This window comes from Centruroides sculpturatus, unplaced genomic scaffold (assembly GCF_000671375.1).
Source record: "Centruroides sculpturatus isolate CEXI.00-Female unplaced genomic scaffold, Cexi_2.0 scaffold406, whole genome shotgun sequence".
NCBI classification, from domain to species: domain Eukaryota; kingdom Metazoa; phylum Arthropoda; class Arachnida; order Scorpiones; family Buthidae; genus Centruroides; species Centruroides sculpturatus.
This window is the reverse complement of record NW_019384754.1, coordinates 430,205-458,069: the sequence shown is the minus strand read 5'-3', so window position 1 is coordinate 458,069 and position 27,865 is coordinate 430,205. Positions and strand designations below refer to the sequence as shown.

General features: G+C 31.2%; 1 protein-coding gene across 1 annotated transcript; it reads left to right on the top strand.

Moving 5' to 3' along the window:
- The first annotated feature begins 889 nt into the window (after positions 1 to 889).
- LOC111628673 (homeobox-containing protein 1-like) lies at positions 890 to 27,865 on the top strand. The gene is made up of 4 exons (XM_023372500.1): positions 890 to 1,601; positions 20,446 to 20,651; positions 20,734 to 20,931; positions 27,285 to 27,865. The coding sequence occupies exons 1-4, from the start codon at positions 934 to 936 to the stop codon at positions 27,392 to 27,394; spliced, it is 1,182 nt and encodes a 393-aa protein (XP_023228268.1). The 5' UTR covers positions 890 to 933; the 3' UTR covers positions 27,395 to 27,865.

Below are 27,865 nucleotides of genomic sequence, written 5' to 3'. Positions count from 1 at the left end.
GAAAAGAACCGAGTCGAATTAATTAAGTCGGAAAAAAGAAAGTGTGCATTATAATCCAGAAAATGCGAGTATTGTATTAATTTTTAAAATATTGGTGTTAAATCTGTCTTATAATATCATGACGACTCCTGTAAATCGGGACTTCTATAAGAATAAAATACAGTAATACCTCGACTTACGCTACCCCGACTTACGCGAACCCGGAGTTACGCGATTTTCAAATCTCGTCGATTCGTCTTTTGTTTGAGCGCCACGCAACTCTTGATTACTCACTCCCCCCACACTATTGTTCAGCTTACATGTTCGGACGTGTCGCGCGGAATCGACACATAGCTACAATTTATTTTGTGTGATTTATTTTTGTGTTTGTTATATCTATGGAGACTTGAGAGACTCTATGTGGTGATTTCTTGTAACCGTGAACAAATCAAAAGGCGGGATAAGATTAACAAGAACATTTATTAGCTTACATACATCCCACTTGGATTTTACACAAATTGTGAAATTATACCCCGACTTACACGAATTCGACTTACGCGGTCATCGCTCGATCCCACCTATTGCGTAAGTACGGGGTATTACTCTACAATACCAATATAGCCCTATCGTTGAAAAAATTCGCTTATTTTTGCTCATCTCGAGTTTTGCTTAGTAGAAATGGATAAAAGTGCGCAAAATACGTACGGAAATATGGTATTACAGCATCACCTGTATTGGACGACCACCTGTCTAAAAGACCACTTTTTGAAGGAACCGTGGGTGGTCGCCATAGACAGGTTTTACTGTANAACTATAGTTACATGATATATTATTCATATAGTGGTGTAGATTATTTTATACATAAAGTATAAATAATATTATTAAAACTTATTTGTTTTTTGTTATCTAGAATGAAACAAGCATTCATTAGAAAGAAAACTAAAACTGGCAGCCATGGCAAATGCATTGTTTACTATTGAACAAGTTGAATTAATTCGTCGTTTGCGTAATAGTGGAATTACAAAAGAACAAGTTGTTATGGCATTTGAGCAACTTGATCGGCTAGAAGGAGAATTAGGAAAAACTGACACTTCCAATAAATTGTTACCTCAGAATAATAATAATAGCCAGAATTATGAAAGTTCTTTTAATGAATTACCAGTCAATAACAGTACCTTAGGATTTGGTATTAATAAATATACAAATATACCAAATTCAAATAATTCTTGTCAAGTAAATAATGGAATTTTAAATACTCTGAGATCAGATTTGACCCCACCCATGCAGTCTTCTTTTAAAGTGGGTGATCAGTCTAATTCACAATCATTTTCCAGACCTCATAGTAATGGAACATCATCAAGTGAAGGAATTTCAGACAGTAACAATGGAAATGTTTCACCAATAGGTAATCCTGTTACATCACCTACCTCAAAAATACCTACAGATTTAACTATTATTCCATTGACAACTACTTACACTAATCGACAAGGAACTGAAAGTACAGTATCTAATAAAGAAGTTTCTTTATCTTCCTCATCATCATCATGTGTTCCAGTACAGTGTATGATCAATCCACATGATTTATTGCAGGAAGAATGTTATGAATTGGAAGAACTGAAAAAGTAAGTGTTTTATAGATGAATTAAATAAATTATGTTTATAAATACAGGTATCTCTTGTATAACACAGTAGTTATGTTCCAAAAAAGTGACATGTTATGTGAATTTGTGCTATATGAAACAAAGGACTAATGCAAAACATGAGATTATGTTCCAGAAGTGAGCAAAAATATACTATTTTTTTGTTACTAAGAAAAATATGTTTATTAAAGCAATCAATAATTTATTTCCAATNTAACTTTTTTAGTTAACTTTAACAAAAAAAATTTAAAAATTATTGTTTATAATTAATGCTATAAGAAAGACAGAAAAATGAGAATAACATTAGAAATAAAACAGAATAATTTTTACATTTTTCTTTTCTATTATTTTAAAACAATGAACATTTTTTCAGATATAACTGCTGTATTATTTTTAGTGAGTGATTTTTTATTTGTTGCAAATAAAGAATATAACAACATTGATATATCTTTCATATAATTTACTTAAGCATATTAAGACAGACTATTTTTATATTGAAATTCTGTTATATTAGGCAAGATATATTATAGTCACTTACTTTAATGAATTTATAGCATGAGAATTAGATTATTGTACAAAATTATTTAAAACTTGTTTTATAAAAACAGAAGTGAGAAAAATCCATGCTTAGAAATGAGTTATATTTTCATAATTATCATTCTGAATAAATTAGTTTTACAAAAAGTTTCAAGTCACATCATTTTGATTTGAATATTTCACTTACTGAATATATGAACGGATTTTTACTATAATGTTTTGCAAAATTGTTATTGTTAAATAAGTATTCCAAAAAAAGCTTTGATTTGAATAAACCATTTGTTTATATTCTGCACTAAATTAGAGACTATATCACTATACTTAGTTATAAAAAATGCAGAACTGGATAAACTATTTGAATTATATGATTGATTGCATTTGATAAATATTTAAACTACAATGTAAATATATGTTTTATGTCTAAAAGATGCTATTACAATTTTTCAATTACAGTCNTTCATAGCTTCCAATGATGGCATGCCACTGCTATAATCTAGACATGTTAATCCTTAAATATGGCCTAAAACTCCATGACTTTTTCCAATGTGGCCCAGAGAAACAAAAAGGTTGGACACCCCTGATCTAGAGTGAAAAACTAATACCAAACTTGCAACATTTCAGGGAAAACAAAAGAATAAAAAATAAAAATTTTGGGTGTGGAAAATTAAAATACTTAACAGTTTTAAAATGTTGACTTTAATAAGTTTTTTTAGTGTTAAAGCATATGTACTTTTGGATTTTAAGGAGTAAACTTGACATACCAGAAAGTGATTTCATAACTTATGAGGTTTTCACTCTAAGACTTTTTTTTGACTGTTTATTCATTCAAGGATTTCTCAACCTTTTATCAATCTTCTGTCTTCATTTATTTTTCTGTTACAGTTAGTAATAATAATAATAATAATAAATAAGTAAATCTGGTAAACCAGTATTAATTTACACACTGTTTTCATAGAAAAGATCTACTTAATGTGCAAATTTACATCTTGAACTGTCACATACATTACTCATTGGATAATAATTTTTGATGAATTATTTTCATTAAAAATTAATAAATGCACTATCAGCCACTTTGGGGGTCCCTACTCTAGATCATCANATAATTAACAATTACAAGTAAAAGTACTATATTGGACATTAATATTAATTTTAGTTAAATGAGGACATTTTCTTTTTACAAAGTATTGTCATCTTCTGAACTTTTTTGTTGATCTTGATCAGAAGTATCAGCAACATTTTGCTATTTTTTATCATAAAAATTTTTTATGGATGATGAAATAAAAATATGTTATTAATCAGAAATTTGTTCTAATGGGTCATGTTTGTCCAGTTAAGTACTGTACCAAGCTACTTTTTTCCAGAATTTGTTTTCAAATACTGAATAATTGAAGTACCGAGATACTGCTTTATTTCATTTGTCATTTTACAAATGATTGCTTACCTATAGTTGAAAAAAGTTTAATAACACTTATCTAAAAATGTTTAAATAAATTTTACTAAATACGAAGATTAATATTACTACAGAAAGAAAACACAGTGACAGTCTTAAAGGCTAAAGTCTGAAAGCAACGATGAGAACACCTGGTTGATAGGAAAGTTAGTGCAATTTTTTCTTCCTTGTCCTATTAGTTTTCATTAAAGTAAACCTGATGAAAAGCACAAAATAATTTGAAAATTTCAATATTATAAAATGTGTGGGCAAATTTGAGGCAACACACATGCTTATTTGAATAAAAAAAATATTGAATAACGAAGTTTACACTTAAAAATCATGAAATTTTGTATGATGGATTTCCAAAACTGTATTAAAATGAAACTGGAAGTTGTGTTGTACAGGGGATATCCCCAATTTTCAAACTGTGTTAGACAAAACAGTGTTGTAGAAGTACTGTGTTGTATGAGGGATACCTGTAGACTATTTTTAAAAATAAAGTATTTATTTTACCTTGATGCATTTTCTTATAAAATTGTTTAAAACATTTCAATTTTTATTGTGATAAATATAAAGATTTTTGGTAATTCATACATACTTAATTCTTAAAAAATCTTTTTGTTTTTACAATATTGATGATCTAGANGGTTACATTACAATCCTGTGATATTTTAGGTAAAAAAAGAGCTTTTTCCTTTGGAAACTCGGGAAAATTTTATTTTCAGTTTCAGGATGTATATTATTTAAAAAAAAGCATTTAAAATATAAATACAAAAATAATAATTTTGTTGATCTGACTTTTAAAAGTGCATTTTATACCAAATAGTTTTGAACTTTTCAAATTGAAATAAAGGATCCAATATGATTAATTTAAAAGCAAACAAAATCCAATAGTGAAATTCATCCTTTATTTTCTTTAAAAACTCACAAAAGTAAATAAAGTTTGAATATTAAATAAAGTATAACTTATATTAGTACCATATTTTCATAGATTGTCTGGCATGTAAGTCTATCTGGAAAGACCATGAAATCATATATATCTGTATGGTAAGAACTTGCATGCCAGTTTAGGTGAGGTTATTCATCCCTCTCCAGAGGGCATGTGAAACTCATAGATGCCAGTTTTTATTCTAAGATTGTGAAATTGTCAGCATTACATCAAAATTTATGATTATATATTTAATTTATGCATTTTGTTTTCTTTCTAATGATGTAAAATACTGCTGCAATGCTAAAAGTGTTTTTTTACATTTGTTTTATTATAATTTTATCCAGAAAACACAAAAATAAACATATCAAATTTCAGAATCTCTCTGAATTTAGAGGAAAGTGTTATCTTTCAGAGTCAGGGTAGACTGTCAGTGCATCCCACACTGACTAACTACTACTACTACTAGCAATGTCAATAAGCCACTAATTATTTTATTGTACTCTGAAGAATGTTTTCTTTAACATTTATTTAACAACTAGATTTATTAAATCTGATTAATTTTATTTTTTTATTTGCAGTTTAGCCAGCATGGCTAAACTGGTTTCTGACATGCTGGTCTTCCAGTTATATTCTGCATGCTGGCCAATTCATGAAAATATGGTATATCAATAACATGTAAGGATAGTCTTGCTACATCATTGTGAACAGTATAGGTCACATCAAAGGCTTAAGAATAATATGATAATTGTTGTTGAGTGTTTTTTTTTCTCTTTTTTGGTTAATTAATAACTTCATAAGTTTTTATTCATTTTTTCATTTTCTTATTCATAGTTTTAATAAGCCTAATTAATATTATTTACAAATAATTTGTCAATGAATTAATTTGATACATGGTAAAATATTGTATTTGTTTTGTCATTCATTATATAGAAGTGAATGAAAGAAGCAAGCAGAATGAGTTATATATTTTTCACTTTTTAAATTAACTACTTTTTTATGTTACCTTTATACAGCTGCTGTCTTGGCTGCTGCAGCTGCTGTGATGCAACCGATGAATCAACCATCCACATCTATACCATCTATTCCTGCCACAACGTGGGCTTTACAATCTTCACAAATGCCTTTAAATGTTCCATCTCTTCATCCATCATCAATACATTCTCAATTTGATTTACCAAGTGATGAAGTAGAAAGTGAAAGTTCTCATGATTCTTCTGAACAGTTTAGCGGAGGTGATTTGATGAGTATTGATTTTGATGAGGGAAAAGATGTTATTAAACAAGAAACTTAGTTTATAAAGAAAATTTANAATCGTCTCCCCCTTCAATAAAACCTGTTACGTAATATCGTCCCCTTCACTTAGAAAAAATTTTTGTTGGGTTTATTAGTTTATTGGATAATTATATACTTTGTAAAAAATTAAACATTTATTTACTCAGAATATGTATTAGATTTTGATATAATTATAACAAAATTAAGTACAGTCGACCCCCCTATAACGCGATAGATATGTTTCACTTTATAAGAATTTCACATTGTAGGAATCCTTAAATACATGAGCCAATCACAGCCCGGCATGTGTGCAGTTTACGGACTACGGCTGTTTGAAAGGTTTTCTTCAATAAAATTAATCGATTCCTAGACTAATTTGACTCAACATTTCCAAAATATGTATATTTTTTTGGGAATAATCTGTATAAACTATGCTATAAACAAAAAATTGTAGGATTACTTACCGAGTGTGCACCATTCGACCATGCCATTGCTTAAGCTTGTTTTTGTCACGGAGCAGCGCATCGAACGGCGGGCGTGTTTTCTGATAAGTTATTTTTCTGTGAAAAATTTGCTGAACTTTGGAGACATTATTAATAGAAATAATTTTTATGGCCATTGAATAAGAAATGTTTTTTTCACAAGAAATGTATAAAATTACAGTACTGTATTAGACTTACAGTACCTAATTTANATTACTTACCAAGTGTGCACCATTCGATGACGCCATTGCTTAAGCTTGTTTTCGTTGCAGAGCAGAGCACCAAATGGCAGGCGCATTTTCTGATAAGTTATTTTTCTGTGAAAAATTTGCTGAACTTTGGAGACATCATTAATAGAAATAATTTTTATGGCCATTGAATAAGAAATGTTTTTTTCACAAGAAATGTATAAAATTACAGTACTGTATTAGACTTACAGTACCTAATTTATATACTGTACAGACGATAGTAAACTCAACTTACCCGCCTAAATTCTCCGTAGCGTGTAAGTAGTTTGGCTGCTCGTCTACTATTGGTCCAGATTCGACCAATCCTATTGCGACACAAGTCGGCGATGACGTTTTACCGCATTTTATGAGTCTCTTTTAGTGTTTTTATACGAATAAGGTTGCAATTTTTTTTGCTGCAATATACAAATCTTCATTATATGAACCCACGTTATAGGGGGTTGACTGTATTACAAAAATGTAAGTATTAACAAATTTAACAAATATAATAAAATATAATGCTTTTTATCCGGTGCAAGCTTCAAAATTCTGATGCCGAGGGACAAAGCTAAGGTCAAATTCGTATTGCATTGAATAGACTAGTCACTACTATAATGTTATTTGTTTAATTATTTGTTTAATTATTGATATTAAGAATAAAATATCTTATTATTCTTAATATAATGTTTTATTATATCGCCCAGAAAATTGTTTTTGCCCCCCAAAATATAAATTGTTACTAATTGCCCCCAACATGGAAAAACGCCCACATGGGAGCAATATTGCCCCCATCGAGAAACACTGTTTTAGGACAATCATCTGTTCGGATGTCCTGGGTGTCGATGTGGTTCTTTGATCATTGATTGAAGGTGGCCCCAGGACAGTGGCATTGACAAGTCTGTAAGGCACAGGGAGACTTTGTTGGCACTCAACAGACATACTGGTAGATGGCACCATAACAATTAATCATATTAAATCATATAATTGTTTTAGTACATCTTTGTTCAGATCGTCATTAATTATAATACTTTTTATGTCTAAGAGTTACTTGTCAATATAGTGTTGACACGAATATAAATANTTTCACTGCCAAATATGTTACTTCTTTGAATTTACGCAAGGAAAAAGTAGTTCTCGGAGTCTGCGAAGTAAATATCCAAAGACATTCAAACAGTTTATGTCTTCTTTTTCTGTTTCCGCACAGGATTCTTCCACTTCTGAACTTGGAAGAACATTGTTTTTAATTAGCATGAAATCGGTTAATTTGTTAACCATTTGTCTTTCATTGCTTTTGTCTTTATTTTTATTATTTTCTTCTTTCAATCCTTTAAATCCAATTGCATCACCGCAGACATTTTCATTAAGCCGTGAAACATTCTTATTTAGTTCAAATTCAATTTTATTGAACTGAATTTTTTAAAAATCATTCTCTAATATTTCTTGGCTTGTTTCAGGTAATACTTGAAACATTTCTTCTTCAAGTATCTTTCTAGATTCATTCAATGTAGAAAACTTGTCTATACATTCTTTGCACTTTGAGACAGCCGATTCGCCACAAACGGTAGACATTTCGTCCATTTTTGTCATTAAATTTGAATTGCATTGTTCAATTTGAGAACCAGTTAATTTTGAACTGATTGATAGTGACTCACAAACAGATAACTCGTGTTGAGGTGTTACTAATACATTTCGTTCGACATTATATTCTTTGAATATTTTGTTTGTATTCTCGTTGTCAGAAACATCATCTTCACTCGAAATCATATCTGAATCGATGTTATATTCACTTTCCGACAAATCGTCTGCAGAGTCAGGCTCCTCTTCTTTATATATAATTTCTGATACTAAAGAATATTTCTCGAGTTCCAAGAATGCTCTATATAATGGTCGAAATGTATAACCTTCATTTACAATTGCAGTGATTTCCGCTGGAGACAGAGAAGCCTTTGGAATGTTCTTTTCTTTTGCTGTTTCCGCACAGGATTCTTCCACTTCTGAGCATGGAAGAACATCGTTTTTAATTACCATAAAATCGGTTAATTTGTTAACCATTAGTAAAGTTCAAAATACACACACACACACACACGTCAGTTAACTTCAAACAATATATATATTATCAATAAACGTATGTACAGTTACAAAGTTCACAAATCAAAACAAACATTTACAAAATGTTAATTATAACAAAGTTCATCACATGTATCCACTATCACAGGTCCGTCGAAAAGACACCTTGCAACAAACTAACTCTAAAGTCCTTTACAGCCCAACGAGATGAGACAAGCTTCGGGACCAGCTTAGGTGAACTAAGACCAAACATGAGTCCACGGTGAACTGAATTTCCCGCCACAACTCAATCCTTTTATAGGATTGAAGCAGAATTGGATTCCACCAATCAGCGCTTAGCCGCGCTACAAGACGTCCGCCGATGGTTCGATGTCTCTCAACCAATCAGTGGTTGAGTTTTCAAGCGTCGTTCGTCGAACGATTGGAAAAGCGCGGGAAAACTGTGAGCTATACGATTTTTATCCCGACACTATTTGTCTTTCATTGCTTTTGTCTTTATTTTTATTATTTTCTTCTTCAAATCCTTTTAATCCAATTGCATCACCGCAGACATTTTCATTAAGCCGTGAAACATTCCTATTTAATTCAAATTCAGTTTCTAACATTTCTTGGTTTGTTTCAGGTGATACAAGAATCATTTCTTCTTTAAGTATCTTTCTAGATTCATTCAATGTAGAAAATTTGTCTACATATTCTATGCACTCTGTGACAGCCAATTCGTTACAAATGGTAGACATTTCGTCCATTTTTGTCATTACATTTGAATTGCATTGTTCAATTTGAGAACCAGTTAATTTTGAACTGATTGATAGTGACTCACAAACAGATAACTCGTGTTGAGGTGTTATTAATACATTTTCTTCGCCATTGCATTCTTCAAATATTTCGTTTGTATTCTCTTTGTCAGAAACATCATCTTCACTCGAGATCACATCTGATTCAATGCTATATTCACTTTCCGACAAATCGTCTGCAGAGTCAGGTTCCTCTTCCTCATATATAATTTCTGATACTAAAGAATATTTCTCGAGTTCCAAGAATGCTCTATATAACGGTCAAAATGTATAGCCTTCATTTACAATTGTAGTGATTTCCTCTGGAGACAGAGAAGCCTTTGGAATGTTCTTAATAGGAGACTCTTCTGTATCTTCGGATTCATGAAAAATTCCTTCACTTGTGTTGTCTGTAATTCCATTTTCAGAGAGTTTTGGTTCTTCGTCTTGTACAACGCGTTCCTCTGAATTACGTACATCAGAACTGTTTTGTTCCACGTCAGTTCCAGACGTTTCTCTTTGATCACAGTCTTTCGTTTTAAACTCAGAAACGTTAAGGTGCTGATCATTGGTATCTGATGGAAATTCAAAAGTTTCTGATAATAGGTTTGCGTTTGGTTTTACTTCTTTTGAAGAATTAATAGCAGAAGACTCATTTGTGGAAAGTTCAAATGGCAGCTGTCCATAATCGGATAATTCTGGCACAAGACTACGTTGATGCACTTCTGTTGGCGTCAAGTACTGCAATAGAACTGGAGGAGGTTCATACAGGTTTATTTCTGCAAGAGGCCAATATTCATTTCTTTCTTGTTCTGGTCCATATCCACTTATATCTGGATTTGGCCGATATTCATTTCTGTATTCTACCGGCCCATATCCACTTATTTCTGTATTTGGTCAATATTCATTAGTGTATTCTATCAGCCCATATCCACTTATTTCTGGATTTGGCCAATATGCATTTCTGTACTCTACCAGCCCAAATCCACTTATTTCTGGATTTGGCCAATATTCGTTTCTGTACTCTACCGGCATATATACACTTATTTCTGGATTTGGCCAATATTCATTAGTGTATTCTACAGGCTCATATCCACTTATTTCTGTATTTGGCCAATATTCATTAGTGTATTCTACCGGCCCATATCCATTTATTTCTGTATTTGGCCAATATTCATTAGTGTATTCTACCGGCCCATATCCATTTATTTCTGGATTTGGCCAATACTCATTTGTGTATTGTTCCGGTCCATATCCATTTATTTCTAAAGGATGTCCATATTCATTTGTGTTAGGTCGCATTTCAGAAACTTCTTTTTCAGGCCAATATTCATATGTATTTGGTTGTGGCCCATACATATTTGTTTCTGGAGGTGGCCAATAATCAGTCATTTGTGGTTGTGGCCAATATACAAATTAATTTGCTTGAGGTTCATATTGCTGAAACTCTGACGACATTCCACTTTGTACAAAGTCTGTCGTCGGCCCATATTCGGGCATTCCAGTCCACGGATTATATTGTGGAAATGGAAATGTATACTGATAAGCGTACATAACATAATAGTCATTGCCAAATAAAGAATATCTTTGAATATAAAAGCACTGAAAACTTGGAGAACTCATTTTGTAGCATAAAATACGCTTTCGAAAAATTCGCATCCAACAATAATCTAGTTTAAAATTAGATTAATGTAGTACAAGTTACTACACTGATTGATAAATATGTTTCTTTTTTAAGGTGTAATCTGTCAATCAGATTTATATGTCATAAAATATATATAATGCAGTGGCGTGTGTTGACATTTGATCATAGGGAAGCTGTGCTGGCCCTGGATAATCATTGGAAGCATTATATGAGATTTTGGTGTGTAGCATCCATGAGCTAAACTGTGTGAGGTTCGTGCTCTGTAAAGTGCATGTGCAAATGTGTATAATCTGGCTGCTTTGCACCATTCAAATAATTTTACAGTAGAAGCTGTCCCATATTTGACAATACAGTGCTTCCACTGGAAATATGCATATATGAATTTATATTCAAATATACAATAGCAATCTTATCATTGTTTTTTACATGTAGTATAGAAATTTGTAATAAGATAAAATTAATATTTTACTATAACTGCATTATGTAACTAATTCAAAGTATGTTAAAATATGAAAATAACCACAGAATGTGTATTTATATTTTAGAAAATACAAATACAAGGGAAGCGGTGTTTCCACAGTTTCCAAGGATGCCACTGATATAATGTTTTTCTAGGGTTTCATTTTTATAGTGATTTATAAAATATATATGTATATATTTTATATATCACTGTATTCAGTATACATGTTCTGAGATCTTTACTGGCAAAATCATTTAATTGTTGAATTTTTTTGCTGTTCAAATACATATTCAGAATACAAGCAAATGCAATAGAATATAAAATAGAATACATAGAATTTAAATTAACTTAAATATAGAAAAAGACTGTAATTATTATAAATAAAAATAAAATAAAATACAATAAAATTTATGAAATAAACATAAAAAGACAGGAATCGTATTATACAGTATATATACACACACACACACACACTTTTTTAAAAATAAAAAGCAAATTTTTATATTATTTTTTAATTATAAATTAATACAAAAATGTCAATTTGGATGCATAAGTATTGTGAGGTGTCAAGTCAACATTGTAGATTATGTCCAATGTTCAATATAATGAAACTTATTTTAAACAAATAATATACAAAACTGAAAATGGATAATTTTATACTATTACTAAATGCAATTACAGATGACAGTTGTGATTAGAATTACTATATCATCATCATTATATCAATTTCCATACAAAAACTTGTTAAATTTTCATTCAGTTCAAAGAATATATTTTCATCACAATATTGTTCAGTTTGATCCTTTAATGCTCTAAACTCTAAGAGAAAATATCATAACCAGCTAAAAACAGTCTCTTGGTGTCGAATTGAAAACATTCCCCAAAAGGTATGATAAGTCCTCAGATTAGAAGCTAATATAGAAGCTTGATAGCATTAAAGAGAATATCATGTTTGAAATTAACTGTTATTTGTGCAACAAATTCTTTTTATGCTTTGATAGAGTGAAATGGGACTTATTTAATTATTTTTATAAGAGATTTGAAAAATAATAAAAAATGATATATTAGGAAAATGCTATAATATCTAATTAAATTTGAGTTAAGTTGGAATAGACAATATATATCTAGTGTATAAACGTTAGGTAAGGTTTGCATATTTAATGTAATATTTTTAAACAACAACAATCATAAAAAAATAAAGCTATAGATGAGACAAATATAATACTTATTAAATTGTTATATGCTTCAAATATAGTTTTGTGAATCTTATGCTAAAATATATTGTAAGGATTTTTCTAGTGATTTTCAACAAGTACAGAAAGTTCAATTTACCTAATCTATACAGTTTTTAAAATACAGTGGGTGATCGGTTAACGAACATAATCCGTTCCAAGACTTTGTTCGCTATCCGAATTGTTCGTTAACCGATTATCGATTTACCATAGGTTTTAATGGAAATTTAATTAATTCGTTCTGGAGACCCCCCAAAATGAAAAATATATACTACTTTCTTACTACGTTTATTTATATGTAATAATAAAAATACATACATACACAGTCTTGCGTTTTTATTAGTCATGTTTTTTCCGTTTGAAAGGGTTAAAGAATCTGTCTAATGTCGATTGCTTTTCTCTCTTCTTCAGGATTTTTCGTAAGTAATTAATAGCATTGCAATTGTAGAAATCCCCAAGCCTCAACCTGGTTTGGATGCCATTCTAAGACCGTTGTTCTGACATCCTCCCACTTCTTCAAAGGATCTTTAATAACAGATATCGGCATTAATCCTCTTTTTCAGAAGAAAACATATCTCGCCGAGTTTCTTGGTGTTCTTCATTCAAGAGTTCTTGGCGTTCTTCTGTCGTCAGATCCATTTCAGGTTCCATTATGAACTCTTCGATGTTCTTTATTTCTCAGATGTGATTTTTGTTACTCCTTTAGCTGCTTGAGTTTTCTTGATTATACTGTATTTTTCTTAAATACAGTAAGATTGAATTTCGGCCTACTGTACACCTGTTCGCGCCATACTGCCTAGCAACATTAGGCATCTTCTGCCCACTCTCTATCTTTGTTATTATACTCTCACCTTTCGAAAAGAAAAACAGACGCAAAACTTAACGAGTGCCTACCCGACAGTCTCGTGAATACATAAAAGAATTGTTTTGTCAGAAAAATAAAAGGCTGGAATTACAAGGGAGAGTTTCAAAGTTCGGAGGAATACTATCCGATCGGTATAAACCGGCTTAAGCGTCGATGTCGACGCCTCCCGCACTCCGAAATGTTTCGAATTGTTACCTGAAGAGAAGAGAAAATCAATCGGTATTCATTATTTTACATCGCTTCTTCTTGTGTTTATTCTGTGAGGTGTTCGTTATCTGATCATATGTTCGTTGTCCGAACATAAAAATCTTTCTCGAAAGTGTTCGTTATCCGATTTGTTCGTTAACCGATTACCCACTGTATCTACAGAAATTAATTTTTATACAAGTTTTTAGAAATTTTATTTTGATGGCTAACAGATTTTGTCTACATTTCTTAGTTGTGACAAACATAAAATTTCTGTTTGTGTAAAGGTTAATTTTTATAGAAATTGTATACTATTGTATCATAGCTTTAAGGAATAATGGGCTACAAACCTGATTTATTGTTAGTATTAATTTATATACTAACAGCAGATGAGCCCGGCATTGCTCGGGCAAAAAGTAATGATAGCGAAAATTAAGATTATTAGATTATAGCCAATCTTACCTGTTTTTATTAGGTGCAAGAATTAGGTTAACCCTCTTCTGAGACTAATTAGAGAATTTTTAGATGGGTCTAAAAACATGTTTGATTTCTCGCAAAAAACCGCATTTAAAATAGTACAGTAAAATCCAAATTCAGGGTAATCCTTTACTTTCTCCCTCTCCTCTGTGGGGACAATTTTGGAAAGTCTGTTCTTTGTCTACATTCTCATGACATAGCCTGTATACTAAATTTCAATTTTCAACTCCTAACTGTTTGGGCTCTGCACTTAATTTTATTATTATTATTATTATTAACCCATCTTGATTATATTATAAGATTAGGGTCAAATCTATGAGAAATTTCATTTTCACTATTCTATTTATTGGATATCTAATAGAAAAGAAAATGATTAAAATTATTATTGAATTTTATCTGAATAAATTTTTAGTATTTAAAAAGATTTTTATTTAAGTAACCTAAAAAATAAAAAAAATCAGAAAATTTTCATCATAATTATATTCAATTAACTTATTTGATGATAACCTTACTTGAATAAAATGATTAATTTTAAATTTTAAAATCTAAAAAAACTTGTGTGGAACATTATATTTCAAATTTTTGGACTTTGGAATGAATTCGAATGTTTGTTCAAATTTTTTTATTTTAGATATATTGTTTTTGAGTTACCTGAAAAGTGGAAATGATTAAAATATTTATTAATTGCCAAAATGTATACTATATGTGCCACTATTTACTTTCCTTCTTTATTACTTACATTTTATACTGACTAAAACTAACTCTATTCTCCTCTTCTCTCGGGAGGTAAAATTTCCAAAAACCCTTCTTAATGTGCATTCTCATGACATACCCCACTGAAATGCAGTCAAAAACACAAAAATGCCGCATCTAAAATAGTACAATAGAAGCTGAGTTCTTTAAGGTAATACTTAACCTCTCCCCATGGGGTGATTTCCAAACATTTCTTATTAGAGTGCATTCTTATGGCGTACCCTACTAAAACACAGTTAAAAATAAAAAATCACATCTAAAATAGTACAAANAGTTTATCCATAGAGTCTTCGTATAAGTTACCTGTATTAAACGACCACCTGTGTAACGCAACCGCGGGCATCGATTTTTGGTCCGAAACAACATACAACACCTGTAATAAGCGACCACATTCGCGAATGTATCTGGTCTAAACTATTGTAAGATCCCATCTCAATAACGTTTCCACCTCCTAATATAATGAATTAGTCTAAACTTTCGTTTGAATCTATCCCGGGCATTGCTCTCACCCTTGAAATTAGGTGCAGGTGTTAATAAATTAGTCTAGCAACAAATTCATTTCAGTTTGTTGGAAAATGTCCCAAATGCAAAGTGCTGTCGTTAGAATATCGTATTAAAGTTATCACAACAGCAATTAGCAGCGAAGTTTAATTGTGAGAAACAAAATTTATTTTACCCTAGACCTACAGTATTTTCCTTTGGGGTGTAAAATATTATACACGATACAATTAATCGGCTGATCTCATCGTTTGATAAAATCTGTTTTTATTTATTTATTTTGAAGCTCATATACAGTATTACCAAATATTTACAGAAGATAAACAGTAATATTTTCATCTTTAATATAAATTTGTTGTCAATATCTAATCTGAAGATATTTCTTCAATAGCTTTTAACTGCATTTCAAATTATTCACTTTTTAACAATTTAAAAAAGACTGCCTCTTCTTGCACTAAACAAATCATTCCTTTAAAACAGTATGCTTTGCAGATGGTAATGTGCAGCTTTTAGCCATGTATCCCACCTTGTTACTACAGAGGTAGGTGACAAAGTTGTGCTTACATCTTTCAGTCTGAAAGTGATGGATGTGAGCACAGCAATAATTTTGTCAGTCTATATAGTGATCTTAAACAGACACTTCAATAAGAATGTAAAAATTTCATAAATGGTATTCATGAATGCTTATTACCTAATGTGCCAATTATACTATTGCACAGACTAGTAACTATACTCTTAATTAAGCCCTTGGTGTATTCCTAAATGCATTAACTATAGAGGTCTAAATGACAGCTACTATTCTAGGTATGAGACATTGTAAAACTGAAACCAATTAAAGGATTAAAAAATAAGAGATTTTTTATTTGTATTTATGTGTGCTATACTTATTTAGGAAAAATGATAACAACTTCTTGAGAATTGATTGAAATGTAAATTACACAGTACAATTTTGAAATTTGTTAGCAGTCAAAATGATTTTTGCAGCTGTGCTGTTGTAGTAAATTTTACCATGCAACATAAGTCTAATGAAAGGATTAGCTGTCTTGTTACCTTTTCTATTTAATTCTATGGGAGATAATTTTCTTTTTAATGGTTAGTTGCATAGAAGAAGGGTGAAAGAATTGTCAGATATTTCTGAGAGAGATCTTAGCAGTCTCCCTTAAGTGAATTGCTCAAACTATGTGACTGTCTGACAAGTTATTGGATTATAGCCCTGAATTGAAAAGTTAGTTTAGTAACAAAAGTAAACAAAGGTAAAGATAGAGTAAGTGGATACCTAAAGTTAAGAGCAGTCTGACTTTCAACATTTTTTAAACTGGCAGAAATAATAAGGCTATAATTTGTGGAAAGAGATCTTAGGTGACCCAACATATTCAGACCCAAAAAGTTGATTGCAGAGACAAGGTTTAGACGCTGATGGCGATTTAGAGATCATGTAGACCACAGTTCAGAAAAATTTCATTGATAGATGGCATTTCTCACTTGCCACAGTTTAGACAGCAATTAGAAACCAGTTATTTGGCCTACTTTCTAGGCTCACTCAACAGCAGGTTTACACAGTGTTTTAATTTAAGTGGTAGTTTTGTTTGTGGAAAAGTTTAGGTAAAAATGGATATTGTTCCTTTGATAAATGTTGTAAACAGTATGAATTGACAAAATTATTAATTAATTGCTTGGAGCAAAAATAATAAAATGAAATATTTAAAATTTGTTTTAAATGTTTCAATTCCAATATTTAAATGGGTGAAGACTAAAAACTACAATTAATTGAAATGAGATGCATTTATTTACAATTTGAGTATCGTGTTGGTTGTAAAACATTAATGCATTTTGGGGTCAATATTATTAATCACCTGGTCAGAATGTTCTGTTAAACAAACAAGACAGTTTTAATAATTACCGAAACCTTTTTCATAGAAATAAAAAAATATAATAATAATAATAATAACAACAACAACAACAATAATTCCTCTCCCGTGGTTACCATCTGGTCATGGTGGTAATTTTACTGATCCATAGGGCAATGCAGGCTGGAGCACAAGCTCCTGATAGGGACACTTATGCCAGTAAGTTCTATGAGGAGAAGTGAAGCTAAGAGTGACCACTCCCACATTCTGTGGAGTTATTTATCATGGTAGTAACCAGATCTAAGTATGATACCGGCTCGGACGTCACCCAGGTTTACAAGGTCTGCGTTTGTGGGTTAGGCAGAGGTTCACATTTGAAAAATGGGCCACAGTCTCCCTTGGTTACAGTGGCGAAAGCAGCACCGGCCCAAGCATGGCTACTGCAATGCCCTCAACAGATGTGAGGAACCAGTCTGTTTCTTGGTGTTTCTGTGCACTGTTATAACAATAAGACAGTGTTATTTACAGTAGTATCATTTCTGTGAATCATTTCATTGTGTTATTATTCTACTGTAAATAAGTTTATTGTCTTATTGTTATAACAGTGAACATATTTTTTACTTCATCATTCTATTTTATTGTTTTAATGATAAAACAGTTTGCAATGTCATGGTTTTAACAGTGTACTTTATTATGTATATTGTTTGCCTCTCACTGCTAATACTACTTTATGCATCGTACCATCATATCTAATCAAATACCTGTAAATTAATAATTTTCATCCATATTTTATCAATTGTCACCATTTCTGTGCTTATAACCATTTACATCACAAAGAGTTGATGAGGGACTCAAAGTCCGAAATTCATACTCTAGGAAATAAAAATGTGATTTTCTAAAGCTTGTCCTGTTTCTAAATGATGGTGTAATAAATCTAGCTCAAAAGAAAAGCCGCCATAGAACTCACTAATTGAAGAGGAAAAGTGTTTGTTATTGCTAAAGTCTGTTAAATTGAATGTGCTCTAAAAGATATATTAATAATGAACTTAAAATATTTGAAATATGTTAAAATGTTGTTATAATGTGTAAGTATGAATAAAATAATAATATAATGTACATTGAGAAATTTATACTGATTGACTCATTGATTCAGCCTTTTGGCATGTTCTATTTGTGAATAAAAAGGTTTAAAATATTTCATACAGGACAAATTTTTGTCTGGTAAATTAGAAGTACATTAAATCAAGATCTGTTAAATAGNTTTTTTTCATAGGTAAAATATTTATTATTTAAGTAAATATTTTACCAGAGGATTATTTATCCTATATGATGATCTCAGCATGAACATCATCAACTGGTAACAGTTTTTGTGTGCGTTCGTTAATAGCAGTCGCTCTGCAATGGGAGTGCACTGCTGTTTGTAGGCATTTAGGAACAACAGTGAAAGAAAGATGGTGGTGCCTGCCCTATCGATAGTATCGTGATGGAGGAATCTATAATTTTAAAATGAGCTTTTAGAGACAAAAGAAGGGTCCCAATTGTAAAATTTAACCATTAAATGGATTATTTGTTCAAAGAGCATTCAAAGTAGCCACAAAAACAATTAGAATGCTCGCGCAGAGTTACACGGAGGTATAAAAGAACGCATCCTTTATTACATTTCATGTTNGAGTAGACGGAAAAACAAAATTTTAGAAATAGAAAAAGAAAATTTAAAATATTAAAGTTAAGACGCAGTTTAGAAAGCAAAATGAAACTAGAAAAATATCAGAATGAGCATAGGTGTCATAGTCAATGATTAAATGTGATCAGAGTCTAAAAGATGGTGTCGGATAAATCATCTCCTGCCGACCTTTCCCATGTACTATACGAAGCTCCATTTACACCTGGAGACAGGTGGAAGACCAATTAGAAAGCAATGAGGAAAAGTCTGTCCAATTAGCAACAAGTCAATCTCGAAAAACTTATAAAAACACCAATTTCAAAGACAAAAGAGGCTTCCACCTAGACTACCTGTTGTGTTNATAACTACAAAAAATTGTATTTATTATCTTTTAATTTAGTTTTAAAGAATTAATAAATAAAAATACACAAGAAGAAAAATGAACCAAAGCAGATGCCACAATCTTATCTACCTTAACCTAAATAATCTCACAAACATTTGAACTCATCCAAACATAATTACTATCAGCTGAATCAAAAAATAGATTAAAATTCAGTGGCAGATTAAGGTCTATTAGGGTCCCTAGATATTGATAATTGGAGCTCTCTACATAATTTTATTTCATCATAAACTAATAACATTCAATTGCTGCAACTAAATTTTGTTAGTTTATGATGTCATAAAATTATGGAAATATTAATAAATTATACACAATTGCAACAGTAAAATTGCTTTGTTTTTACCAGTTTTGGACTCTGACACTTAGGGCCATTGGCTAAGTGTCAGACTATTTGGACAATTTGGCACTGCATAGATGTATTCATGTGCCATTGAATAATGCTACAGGAAATATTGAACCAATGTACAGTACTTGACTAAAAACTATCCTGTCTAGATGTGTTTAGTAAGTTAGTAATTGTGGGAGGCATTACTCAACCAGGAAAAATAGAATTTAATGGATTTACTAAACTAAATTGTTTCACTAAAACTATTCGATTATATTTCATTATTTGCACCCAGTAAGTTATTAAATTACTTGCTACTCAACTAAATAGCTGAATGTATCTGAATGAGCCTTAAGGGAAAATCAAACAATTTAAGGAATAGACAAAATATGTTGTTTATAAATAATTTTCTACAGAAAAAGAAAGTAGATAAATGTATGTATTTTTGTGTAATTTTGTTTTAATGTGATGCAGGTAATTTTCTTCACTCACATTGGCAATGCTGCTAAGACATGAACTGACTTCAAATGTGCATTACTGAAAACAATACACAAGCACTGTTCTAAGCTTTTCTAGTGCATGTTTAGATTGAAAGTTATTTAATATTTTAGATTTTATACAAATATTAATTTAATTACTGTAAAACAAANAATAAGGAAGTATAATGAAATAAAAATTAAAAATTATTTTTTTTATATCAAAAACATTACGTGTAAATGCATACAAATTTATTTAAATATTTGTTTTACTACAGAAAAGGAGATGCAGAAGTTCTTGCAGAAATAAGAAACTTTGTTATGAGATATAATATTAAGCAAACAATGATAGCAGAAATGACAAAAATGAGTCAGGCTTATGTAAGTAGGTTTTTCCGTGGGGATATTCAAGATATGTCTGAACGCACAAAGAATACCTTTTACATTTGGTACCTGACATGTAAACATAATCCATGGAAACTAGGTAATATTCTTATTTTATCTAATATAATAATTTGTCTAATGTGTTTTTAAGTGACAAATTTTACTTTTTTTCTATATTAAAGCCCAATTGTGCCCTAATTCTGGTTTACGAAAAATGATGTCTGACACTGGAGATTTAATACCAATGAAACGTGAAAGATTTACTTTTAAAGCTCCTCATCTAGCTGTTTTAGAAAGATATTATGAAAAAGATCCATATCCAGATACGACAACTCGAGAACAGATTGTTGAGGAATGTAATAAAGCAGTAGTGAGACAAGGTAAATTTATAGTTTGTTCCCTAAGTGTAATGTGTTTATTAACATGCTCTTGTGTCTCTGGCTCACCATAATATCACAAACAAGTAAAACGACAAAGTTGTATTTGGGACAAGACTATGTCTCGGAGACTCACTACTAAGCGGAATCACTTTGATGCTCAAGCAGGTCTCGTTCTCATTCTCCAATCTTTTTTGGCATCGCTGCTTTTGAGCGCAATCGTTCAAACTTCGCCGGCCACAACCACATTGTCCATGATTGTCCATGATGCATTTTCGATGAAATTAACTTATCCAGGTATATACTATCCAATGTCGAAATTTCTTTTCGTTGCGTGACAGCCAGGGCTGAACTTTTGTCGATGCATAACGAAAATTTCCCGTTTTTGAAAAAAGTAATTGTGGCTATTGTATCATCTGAAATTCTTATTTTTATTTTGCACAAACAATATACAGTTTAACCTGATTATAACATTATNAACATGCTCTTGTGTCTCTGGCTCACCATAATATCACAAACAAGTAAAACGACAAAGTTGTATTTGGGACAAGACTATGTCTCGGAGACTCACTACTAAGCGGAATCACTTTGATGCTCAAGCAGGTCTCGTTCTCATTCTCCAATCTTTTTTGGCATCACTGCTTTTGTGCGCAATCATTCAAACTTCGCCGGCCACAACCACGAGATTGTCCACGATGCATTTTCAATGAAATTAACTTATCCAGGTATATAAGAAATTTTATCCAATGTCAAAATTTCTTTTCGTTGCGTGACGGCCAGGGCTGAACTTTTGTCGATGCATAACGAAAATTTCTTGTTTTTGAAAAAAGTAATTGTGGCTATTGTATCATCTGAAATTCTTATTTTTATTTTGCACAAACAATATACAGTTTAACCTGATTATAACATTATNCATAACGAAAATTTCTTGTTTTTGAAAAAAGTAATTGTGGCTATTGTATCATCTGAAATTCTTATTTTTATTTTGCACAAACAATATACAGTTTAACCTGATTATAACATTATCGGATGTAACAACAACCCTAATATAAAGTCTTTAGTGGCGTGGCTAAACTTTGTACGTAGCACATCCTACCTTGTCCGTGATGTCCACATTGACCTCGACCACGTGTTCTGCCAGTAAAAATTAATTGAGAAATGATCTATGCAAATAATTTACTTAATTTGTATCGGCAATGGGATATTTACAATAGCGTTGATATATAATATAAATCCAAGATTGCATGGCTGTCGAATCAAAAGGTAGTAAAAAGATGTCTCTCCTCGTTAGAGTTTAGGAGCAAAGTGAAATCAAAGGGCGAAGGTTGCGGCGCAGGCATCCTCAGTCCTAAGGTCAGAGTTCACTTCTGTGACTGTGGATGGTACTCTCCCCTACCTGACTTCGGTGGGGTGAGGTGGCTGTCTTGCCTGTTTGTAGAAGAGGGTTGCCATTTTGGATTTTATTTTGACTCGATTCTCAGTCCCCTGACTACCTACGAGTTTGGATTTTTTTATGCGCAAATGACTTGGGCACCTAATACTCTGTGCCAAATATCAACTCTACATGTACTCCTTCATACCTCTATGCTGATAAGAATAGAGGTATGTTAGAGGTAAGACTATGTCTTGTTTATAAAGTCAAGTCTTGCCTCTATAAAATCAAGTTTATAAAATCTAGTCTTACCTCTATATGAATAGAGGTAAGACTATGTCTTGTTTATAAAATCATAAACAAGACATAGTCTTGTCAAAAAGTTAAAATGATTACTTCAGATAACCTGTATTTACAGCAAGTAATGTTTTCATTCCTATTTCGGAATATCATCAACTTCACAAATGTTCAGAATGTCTACTACATTATGTAAGATCAAACTAGTTTCAATTTCTTAATGGGACATAAATAGAATAAACAGTAATACATTTAAAATAAACATAACTGAAAAATACAATCAAATAGAACATGCATACAATAAACATTATTTTTATATATATAATATATTTAAAATGAATCTAACTGAAATATATAAGAACCAGTAACCATTATAACATTGTTTCTATAGTCAGTCAACTACAAAACATTCCAGAAAACCCTAATATATGCTGTTCTCTTTATCCTCCTCTAGTAACTAACTGACTTATTAAATAACCCAGGTCATATGAGTCTAATGTGAGGCCCGGAAATAGCCCCCCAAAAAAAAGGTATGTAAAAATTTGTTAAGTTAAATCGTCAAGAAAACAAATTATATGTGTTGAACTGGCGACACCAGACTTTTACATCGATGCTCATCAAGAGTAGACGGAAAAACAAAATTTTAGAAATAGAAAAAGAAAATTTAAAATATTAAAGTTAAGACGCAGTTTAGAAAGCAAAATGAAACTAGAAAAATATCAGAATGAGCATAGGTGTCATAGTCAATGATTAAATGTGATCAGAGTCTAAAAGATGGTGTCGGATAAATCATCTCCTGCCGACCTTTCCCATGTACTATACGAAGCTCCATTTACACCTGGAGACAGGTGGAAGACCAATTAGAAAGCAATGAGGAAAAGTCTGTCCAATTAGCAACAAGTCAATCTCGAAAAACTTATAAAAACACCAATTTCAAAGACAAAAGAGGCTTCCACCTAGACTACCTGTTGTGTTCGTTTGCCTCCAGCTGTCGTGCTTCCTTTCATCTTTCGTGTGTTGTCACTTCAGATCTTGAACTTTTCACTCAATGCAGCCACGGGACCCCTTCAGTATAGGACCAGATCGACTCCGAAAACAACTTCTGAAGACAACCCAAAGTTCTGAACTTAAGGACCTTTGCCAAAAAAAATATGTAAGCATTTTCGACAAGAATAAACGGTTTCTCTGTGAAATACTTGTTTTTGCTACCTCCTCAAAACAGCCACCCACATATGCATAGACCTTAGACCAGTGATGGTCAACAGTTTTTGCCCCCGGGTTGAATTGGAATGAAAACTTTTTTCATGGGTCTAACCAGAGGCTGCCCTAGGAAGATTTTGAGGTGGTGCAAGATCTCATTGTGGTGTCACCTCATAGAGACTAAATTGTACATAGAGATTACACATACATTTTTCATATTATCATGCCTTATCAAAGTTCTACGCTATACTTAAGAGATCTGTAATGGAGGGTTAACTCTAACCAGACAGCGAGTTGTTGACTCTTTTTTTTTTTTTTTATTTTTTATTTTTAGGTGTTAGAATTTTTCACCGATCTATTCTGACTTGAGTAGCTAGTATTGAAACATTAATCATGGGCCACATAAATCCATTACACGGGCCACATCTGGCCTGTGGGCCGTATGTTGGCCATGCCTGCCTTAGACCATTCCGACGGTAGGAAAAAAATCTTTCCCCCAATTGGCATTCTTATACTAAGAGAGATGTTCATCTCCTGTCAAAAGCTATTGAATCTTGAGTGTTAATCTTAACTATAACCTACTTTCCCTAAAGTATGAAGCTATGTGTAAAGCATTGTTCTACAACTCTGATCAACCTTGGGTCAGTCCAGCTTTTTACATTTACCAGACTTTCAGTGGACCTTTCTTTTCCAACATCCATTGGGCCAAAGCTCTACTGCTACTAACCTGCTTGTAAATAGAATCCTCATCCTCTTTCATATGTTGTCTTAGTGATCTGTAGGTTTACCCTACATAATAATAATCATTACTAGCTTTGGTAAGTCTAATAACATATACTTCCAATCTATCCTCTTTTTTCACACTATCCATATCTGATCTTAGCATCTGCATTACCATAGACATATGTTTAACATCTGATAATATGCTGCATAACCTAGCATATGATGTTATCAATAAATAATTCCATCAACTTACCCTCGACCACACACCTATCCTTACACGTTTCACTGTGCTAGATTATGCTGGGAACCCATACTGAACCAACATTAGCAAGACAGGCCCTAATCATCTCCATTAGTGAAAAATGAAATTGCTTATTTATAAAACTTGCATTGAAAAGGGATGCTTATATAAACAAATAGAAGCTGATATTGAATGGAATGGAAAGTGAATAATTTTTACATTAGATTATTTTATTCATCAAAGTACTCACTCTTGTAATGGTAGTACATTATGAAAAGTAATCCATTTTTTATTAATGTGGTTTCCAAGAATTGTGTTCTATTCATTATCTCTGAAAAATGAGAGAGGATTTATATCCCAAGCTTTATATTGATTGGTTCAGAATTTAATGAAATTTTGAGAGGTGAGTGATAATCTCTCTATACAAGATTCTGGAACATACTTTCTCTGAAAGATAGTTTTTTTTTATAATATATTATTAGAGGAAATGTAAAAAATATATTATTTTTGGTTCTTCTGTTCAACTTCAAAGTACACTTATGAAGAATCTAAAATATATTTATACTTTACTCCTGGATTTTCTAAATTATTTGGGCTCTCTTACATGGCTAGTTTATATGACTGACAAAACAAGTGCAATATAACCTCTGAATAGCGGACACTGTTGGGACCGAGAAGTTTAGAGGTGTCTGCTATTCAGAGATGCATTCTGCTGGCCATATTGAATTTTAACCTGGTCATTATAAAGTGAAGAATACAATGGATTATTGATCGTCAAATTTCATTAGGAATGTGAAAATACTGAAAAGTATACATAGCATATATATATATGCTATGTATACTTTTCACATATATAAAACTATATACTTTATATATATATATATATANATAGAAATATTTGAATTTACAATTAAAATTACATGTTGATGCCTATTATTATTTTTTAAATTACATTTGTGCAAGTATATTTTAATAACATAAATTCGAAAAATTTTCAAAAATTATGTACACAACATTGTGAGTTGTGTGCATTTTAATCTTCAAAAATATATGCACAGCATTTCCCACTTAACACCAGTATTCCATTCCTGGAAATCAGATGTTCTGTGTGAATGTTAACCGGGAATCTCTTCCTCATTAATTTAAATGGAAAAAATTATAATGCATTATATCAACCTAAAACTTTCAATTAATTTCTGAAAATGTAACTAAAACACAATATAATTCCTGTATAAATTACAGACTGTATTACAGACAGGATATAAAATGATAAACACACGGCTTTCTAATCACCAAACAGTTTACTCCAAAAAACACTTGCTTTATATTAAGTAACATATGCAATCTGCATCTGTACTTCAAACAGTAGATATATGACATACAGTGGTATAGCAAATAACGGATCAGTTAGGGAGATTTGTTTTAAAAAATGTACACAAAAATTTACAAACATGGAATAGGTTGGAATACATTCTGAACAATCTCCCTAACACTTCTGTAATATAGGAATTGACTGTTATTAGTCATATTGCAAAAGTATATTTAGGCTTTACTATGAGAATGTTTGTATGATATAATGCTATGATACCTCTTTCAATGCCAGCTATATTTGAAATGCATATTCCATTCCTTAACACTTAGGACAGTTTTCATAACATATACATATGATCACAACATTCTAACCAGTTGTATTTTGAATATAATTTGAAACTTTTCCTGTGCATTGTTTTGTTAAAGATATATTTACATCTCAAAAATTCATTACAAGTTTATCTTATATAAACATTAGCTGAAAAATTGTATTGAAAGATACATTCTGTAAAGTTTGGATGTTAAAAAACCAAAAGTGTTCTGCCAGGAAACAGAGCAGAAAGAGGTTAAGTAGAGAAAGGCAGTACATATATATATTTAATTATTTTTACAGTAAAATTTAAGACATGCAAACAATGTTCTTATAGTCACTAATTCCCACTGTTAGTGTAGTAATAATACATATCAAAAGATTAAAAGTGAAATTTCAGCTAATCAATTCAAATTACTAAACTTTAGAGAAATGAAATTAGCAGATAATTTTGATGTATTCATATTAAGGTTAACTTTTGACATTATATAGCATTCCAAGTTTTTTTTCAAATATTCAAATACATCCAAATTAATATGATAGCATTGTAACATTGCTAACTGATTTCTTTAGTAAATTATAAAAGTTCATTTATTAAAAAATGTATTTCTAGGTAGGTTATGGACAATGGCATCCATTATTTAAAGTGTCCACTATTTGAAGGGTCTGGAAATTGTAAAAATGTTTGTTAAATAGAGGTATCTACTATTCAGGAGTGTCTGTTAATGGAAGTTTCACTGTATTTAGATTATTTACAATTTAAGTAAATTTTAGAAGGTTTTAAATTTTAATTTTGTGTGCAATTTATTCAAAAATGTCTTTGTGATTGATTTTAATTTTTTTTTCAAATTTTATGACATTGTCTGTTATTATAGAAATAATATGATATATTAAAATTTTAGATCGGCCTTTGTCAGAAAGAGAAAAAGTTACATTACCAGTCGTGAATAATTGGTTCAATAATCGAAGAAAAGAAGCTAAGAAACAATTGAGACAGCATCATGGTAAATGATTTTTGTTAGGTTCTGTAGATTTACTATGTAATGCTCATATTCTTTTAATATAATCTAGTGTGAAATGGAGTTTGATTAGTTTATTAATCACACTATTTGGTTTGTTGGTTTGCTATAGTTAAAACATGAATTCATTTTTGACAAAGTTGAAATCTTGTTTTATAATTTTACACCTGTTAATTCATCAAGACATTAATAGGCTACAGTTAGAGCCTTTCATGATAATAAGGATCATGAGTTCTATAAGAGAATTGCCAATGGCAAGAATATACAGATAAATACCATATTTGAAGTGCTTGAAAGAGTAGCTGAGGTTAAAAGGAATTACACCAATAATTTGTACAATAAATTTAGTCTTATGCAGGCTAGATATGGGATGTCACGTATATTATTTAACAATACAGAAGCTGATTAGAACATCAGAATTACTATCTTAGTGGAAAATATGTTTAATAACTCAATCGATCAAG

Bases quoted from the DNA above. Each gene is read 5' to 3' on its own strand.
- LOC111628673 (XM_023372500.1), top strand. From the start codon at position 934: ATGGCAAATGCATTGTTTACTATTGAACAAGTTGAATTAATTCGTCGT. The intron at 1,602-20,445 runs GTAAGTGTTTTA...GTTTTACTACAG, and splicing joins GAATTGGAAGAACTGAAAAA to AAAAGGAGATGCAGAAGTTC. The intron at 20,932-27,284 runs GTAAATTTATAG...TTAAAATTTTAG, and splicing joins TAAAGCAGTAGTGAGACAAG to ATCGGCCTTTGTCAGAAAGA.